The sequence below is a fragment of the Myotis davidii genome, unplaced genomic scaffold, assembly GCF_000327345.1.
Source record: "Myotis davidii unplaced genomic scaffold, ASM32734v1 scaffold743, whole genome shotgun sequence".
NCBI lineage: Eukaryota > Metazoa > Chordata > Mammalia > Chiroptera > Vespertilionidae > Myotis > Myotis davidii.
The window spans coordinates 2,921,409-2,927,613 of record NW_006296221.1 but is presented as its reverse complement, the minus strand read 5'-3'; the positions used below and the strand labels follow the sequence as shown (position 1 = coordinate 2,927,613).

The window sequence follows — 6,205 nt, the reverse complement described above, 5'->3', positions numbered from 1 at the left end:
GTAAGTGTTCTATTATTTTTCAATCTTCATAAGAATTATGGATCTAAAGCCTTAAAATATTACATACCCCTTGATATACCTCATATTTCTAGAATTGTATGCATAAGAATAAAACTACAAATATGTCAATTATTAGACAATTTATAATAGTAAAAAATAGAAAAAAAGACTAAATATTCAACCTCAGGGATTAATTAGTAAATTAAAGACATCTTTTAATAATAAAATACTATTCCACCATTAAAATAATGCATACATTTAAAATTCACAAACATGTCAATGCTATACCGTAATGAAAAAAAAATTAATTATTTTGAATGTTAGAAATTATTAGAAATTACAGGTGAATATGTAGTCTGTTCTCTTTGGTTGTCCACATTTTCTAAATTTCTACCATGAACATAAGTAATACTAACTAATAAAAAAATTGACACAAAAAATAGTTTAAAAATGCAGTTAAGCTCACATGAAGACTGTATTGTCAATATGTTTAAACACAGAATAACAGAATATGCAACTCCAAACATGTTTGGGGATTGTTTTGGCATCAGTCTAAATTAAAAACCCAGACCTTATTGTTACTACATCATACCCATGCAGCGGGTAGCCAGAGGCAACTCCAATTCCTGTTAAACAGTAGGAAGGGTTCTTACTAGAGACGGCTCTTCTGCCTCCTGAGGCGGAGGGGTGCCGTCAGGCATGGAGGAAGGACTAGCCTCATTCTCAGTGGTCACATCTCCATCTGTCAGTGCATCAAATGAGGGCAATCCGTCTTCATCCACAGGGAGACTGTCCAGTGTCTCTGTGAGAACTGCTAGCAAGTTCGCCTCATTCTCTTCATCTATCTTCTGCAAAAACAGAAGACGACGTGAGTGAGTTGACATTGGGAGATGGGTAACACCATTAATCAGCAGAGATTGGACATGTTTAGCTAAATGAGTAAGAAAATACATGGAATTTTGAATGTTCATGCCAGAGCACTAAGATCATGTCTTTTTTAAACTCCAAATTCACTTTTGGTCTGAAACACACAATTAATTAATACCTCTTCTGTACCAATTTCTGATTGTTGACCTGTCCAATTTAGCAATTTATTGTCAGTGCTTAGCATGGCTGTATATAATTCTGTCTTGTTCACAGTTATTTTCCACATGTTTATGTCTTATTTCCCTAACTAAAAGATGTGATTTAGAGAGTCTGAGGCAACTTGAGAATTTTGACCATCATCTATTTCATGCTACACAGCACACCTGCCAAAATGTATGGAACACTCTGCTTGAACATCACCAGAAGCTAAAACTATACCAAGAGAAACTACACTTTTATTATTTCAATTATAATCTCATCACTGAATACTCCCAAGTCATTTTTTCCCCTAACACTTTTCCCAACTTTAGTCATAAATTTGTAACTGCCTACTGGACATTTCTACCTGATAATAGCGCCCTCATCTCCAAACTCAAACTTACTACTATTTCTCTTGATTTCTCCTGTTTGGGTAACAATTTTTCAGACCTAAACTTTGGAACTACTTTGAATACTCTTTAGCTGCCCAGTCGCTAAGAACAATCTTACTTTGCAGCATCTCTTTAATGCATTCATTTCTATGACCAAGGGCATGATTCTAGTGTAACCTTACTTCTAGTGGTGGATCCTCCAACCATACTCTAACTCATTTTTTCACACTCATTCCCACAAACACATTCTTGAAAAGCTGTTGTTCACTTATTCACTCCACAAATATTTTTGACCACTTATTACACATCAAAACCATGTTAAGTGTTGACGGTACAAAGAGAAACAACATTAAACTGCAGCCTTCCAATACCTCTCTAGTGGAAGGGAAGGACCCGTAAATGGTTTATTACAAAAGATAATATTTATCTCAGTGCTTTCAAGCCTTCCCAAACTAAAACTTATGCACTTTGTTTATAGGAAAATGTGATATAGTAATTATATTATACTAGAGGCCTGGTGCACAAAATTTGTGCATGGGTGGGGTCCTTAGGCCTGGCTGGCAATCAGGGCCAATCGGGGCCAGGCTGATCAGGGCCAGGCTAGAGAGGAAGTGATGGTCGCCAGGCCAGGAGCCGACATTGCCATCACTGGCACCCTGCTATCTCGTGGTTCCCCTCCTCCCCCATCCCACACCCTCCTCCTTTTCCTTGCCACTGCGCTCCCACTGTGGTGGGTGAGTGGTGGGCCCATTGGGTCCTGCAAGCCAGGGAGAGGGATGGGGCACAGGATGTTGGCAGCCAGCCCCAAGGAGGGAGCTGGCCCTTGGACCCCCTGAGAAAGGATCTGTGTCCACCACCACCCACCTCTGGTTCCCCGTCAAGGGGTGGGTCCCAATCAGGTGATCAGGGCCTGCCAGATGGGGGGAGGGACCACAGGAGGTTGGCCAGCAGGCCACAATCGGACAATGTGGGTCTGCCAGCCTGGGGGAGGTTGGCTGGCTGGGGGAGGTTGACTGTGGGAATACACTGACCACCAAGGGGCAGCTCCTGTGTTGAGAATCTACCCCCTGGTGGTCAGTGCACATCATAGTGACTGGTCATTCCAGTCGTTCCTGTCATTTTGGTTGCTTAGGCTTTTATATATATAGATAGTTGGGCACATAGTATAGGTAGTCACTGATTATTTGCTGAATAGTTCACTGGTCTGCATTTACTGCATAGAATATATGTTGTATATATCACTTTCTTTTCCTTCTTTTAGCACTTCACATAGTTTATCCAATTTGACCTGTTTCATAGGTCCTTTTTAAAGGTTCTTTATGCTATGACATTAACAATAGCTAAATTATCTCATACAGGTCCTATTACAAAATGCACCTAAGCTGCTGACATCTAATGAAACCAGCAGGGCCCACACTTCCTTTCTCTCCAGCAGTGAACTCCAGTTAATTGACCTGACAAAATTACAAGAATCACAAGACAGCTAATCAGAAAATCAAATTGTATCACTGGAGAAATTAGGCAGGTCTTTATCATGTACACATTCTATTTTCACATAAAAATTGTTTTCCCTCATTACTGATCAGCCTCCATCCAGGCTTCTTTCTCTTTTGGATTCAAGAGGCCACAAAGAGCTATTTGCTACTCAGTGGACATTACTGGGCATGTTTTCCATTTGCATAATGCCCCTCTCTAATGCCTAATGCTGCTGGTCTGGACGACATTGTGTATGGAGTGACAACTGTATGAGTTTTAAGACTAATGCACCAGGAAAATGTCAACTTCAACATGGCACTACTTCCAGCAACTGACCAATTCCTTAATATACAAATTGCTCAATTCAATAATAAAACTTACTGAACACCCCTCTTTTACCCTCAGTTCTTCTGGACAATGTAATTGTAATAATAAAGATACTGAAGTATATTCCCTTATTTTCTAGTCAGGATCATAATTTGGTATCCAAAGATTCCAATCTTCTTCTTTTTATTTTAATTTAGATTTCCCCACATACCAAAAAACCCCACATACCAAAAAACCAAACCAGGTTATTAAACTGTTCTGAATAAAAATTATAATAAGATGAAATATATATTATATAAAATATCCCAAATCATAAAATTTATATTCATATAAATATCTCCATATTATCTAATAAAGATAATTTTGAAGACATTTCAAGCACAAACACACAAACACTTTCAATAAATTAGATATTTTCCAGGTGTCCTAATTTTATAGTTAATTTCAAATTTAAAAATAACTCAAGAAAAAATAGTTAAGAATATTCACTAATAAATGAGTAATTTTGATTATACCAATATAAATTTTGTGTTTGGCTTTCCTGCAATATGACAAGCCTCTAATCACATAATATAATAGTGCCTTAGTTTTATCACTGGTGTAAACAAACTACAATAATTCCAATAAAGTCAAAATAGCAAAGATCACTTAAATTAACTAGTTTTCCCCAAAACTCATTAATAAGCCTGGATAAATTTATACCAAATACAATCCAGAAATATTGGAAGTTGAGAATGTTATAATTATTTTACAAGATCTGATTAAATGACCATTTTAATTCTCCTCTCTACTGGAGTGTTATGGGATGGAAGATTTGAATTGTGTATGAGTGTGTGTGTGTGTGTGTGTGTGTGTGTGTGTGTGTGTGTGTTGGGGTATGTAGGTAGAGCAGTCCGGTATGCAACTATTATAGACCAGTAGGGCTTTAATCAGTAAGTGTCCATTAGAAGTAATTTAAACCTTTTAATTATCATCCCTAATGTGAATGACTTAGAGAGGTTCCAAGACCAATTATTTTAGGAAGGTCATTCTTTAATTAAGAAGAAAAGAATGTTATTATTTCAAATTCTCTGCTTTCTTTAACCATAAAAGACTGGGGGGGGGGAAGTCTGATATTATCAATGAAACTTTTCTGATGAAGCTCAACAGATATTGCTACATGTAAACTTGAGTGGACATTGCCCCGAACCATGGCAATTTCAATTAGTTTACCATAAGTTTCAACAACCAAAACACCCCCACAAAGGCAATGAATGTGAAAAAAAGAACTCTGTTAAATAATTAATGTCACTTTTCATTATTGCTTTGTTCCCAATTGACAGAGCATACAGGTCAAAGTTGCTGCGGAGGAAGCTCACTGGGCTAGTAACACATGTGACAGGTGACAGGTCCTGGAAACACATTAGTCAGTGAAACAACATTGCAAGATAACCATTCAAAGGTTCAACTCTGATACTGTAAATGACTGTTCTAACAAAAACATACTTATTAGCTTCAAATAAGTTTTTATAAAGGAAAAAAAAAAGCAGCACGGTGAGGAGAGAGCAGATCACCAATAGGGTAGTGGAGTAGAGGAACACAAATTGAGCTCAGCCTTGCAACTGACCGCCGATGGGTGGAGCAAGGTACAAACCAGCCAATAGGCATCCTCTCCATTGAGCTCTGCGGCAACCAAGCAGCATTTTCCATGGTGGGGTTCAACCTTGGGCTCTCCTTACACAATGCTAGTCTGCTGCTGTTCTTCCCAACCTAAATAAAGGTCCATGTGACTGTAACACTTCATTCTCTAAGGGCTCTCCAAGAATAAAGAAAGCACATCAACAATAACTCATTCAAGGTATAAAGAATTTCCAGTGACAGATGATATGCATATATGAATATGAACAACCCAAATTTAGAAAGTGCAACAATTCCAAAGCAATGTCATATCCTTAATAAATGAGAGTTCAGAACAGTCAACAAAATCAGAAAGTTCATGACTGCTCTTTGGGACTGCTGGGTCCCTGTGTGACCTGTACAAAGCGTGCCGTAATTCAAAAGGCACAGTGGAAGGAAGGGAAATTCTGCCACTTCCAGTGCCCAGAGTCACCTCAAAATTGAAATATTGGATCCAGTGTATAATCACTGAGCCCTCTTGCTTTGTGAGCAATTGGCGAAAGGATCTTCCAACGGGTTACATATTCTGGGACAGACAGTGCATTCCACTCATCCAACTACACACAGAGAGTGAATAAATCCACTAAATTAAAGAGGAGATCAGGGGCTTTGAAGTGCTAACCGACACCTGAGGGGGAAACCCAGAGTGAAACCAGCATGTGGTATCCCCAAGATTTCTAAATGCAGGCTATTATGGTGGGACCATGCCCTGCTCAAGATAGTCATTTCTTCCACCTCTTGTAGAATTGCAATTACACTCTGTGTCCCTAGATTCTCACACTCGCTTGATCTCTGCTTGATAAAAATAGTTTAATAGCCATTTAATCACAGCTTCATTATCTTAGCTCTCTTAATGCGATTAGGCCAGGAGAATTCTTGCTTCCTCATTATTCAAATCATCAATAAGATGGAAACAGTGGGATCTTCTTATCACTCATTAATCAGTTTCAGTATCTTAGGTACTGTTTACTCAGAGATCAATCTGTGTGAGAGGTCCCTTAACCTCTCTGAGCCACTATTTTTTTTTCTATATAAAGTTTCAGGACATTATCTGCCTATTCCTAGAATAGAATTTTTCTGCACTCATAATTAATAGGGAGATATAAAGAGTAGACAACGACCTGAGAATTTCTGAAGAAGGTGCTCAGTAAACATTTCAGTGCACATGCCCATCATCTCGATTACCCGGACTTGAATTTCATTCTTTGAGCAAGATCTACCGCTGACGTTTTTAGCACTGGGCCTGCTTCCTCCTAAATACCCAGCATGCTTTCGGTTTTCCTTGCCCC

General features: G+C 38.5%; 1 protein-coding gene across 2 annotated transcripts in view; it reads right to left on the bottom strand.

The window, feature by feature from the left end:
• Positions 1-6,205, bottom strand: part of PPARGC1A (PPARG coactivator 1 alpha) — a 677,982-nt gene that overhangs the window by 41,199 nt on the left and 630,578 nt on the right. For both annotated transcript variants that reach the window (XM_006771042.2, XM_006771041.2), the window contains one exon: positions 654-848. In XM_006771042.2, coding sequence (XP_006771105.1) covers positions 654-848 — 195 coding nt within the window. The remainder of the gene's footprint in view (positions 1-653; positions 849-6,205) is intronic.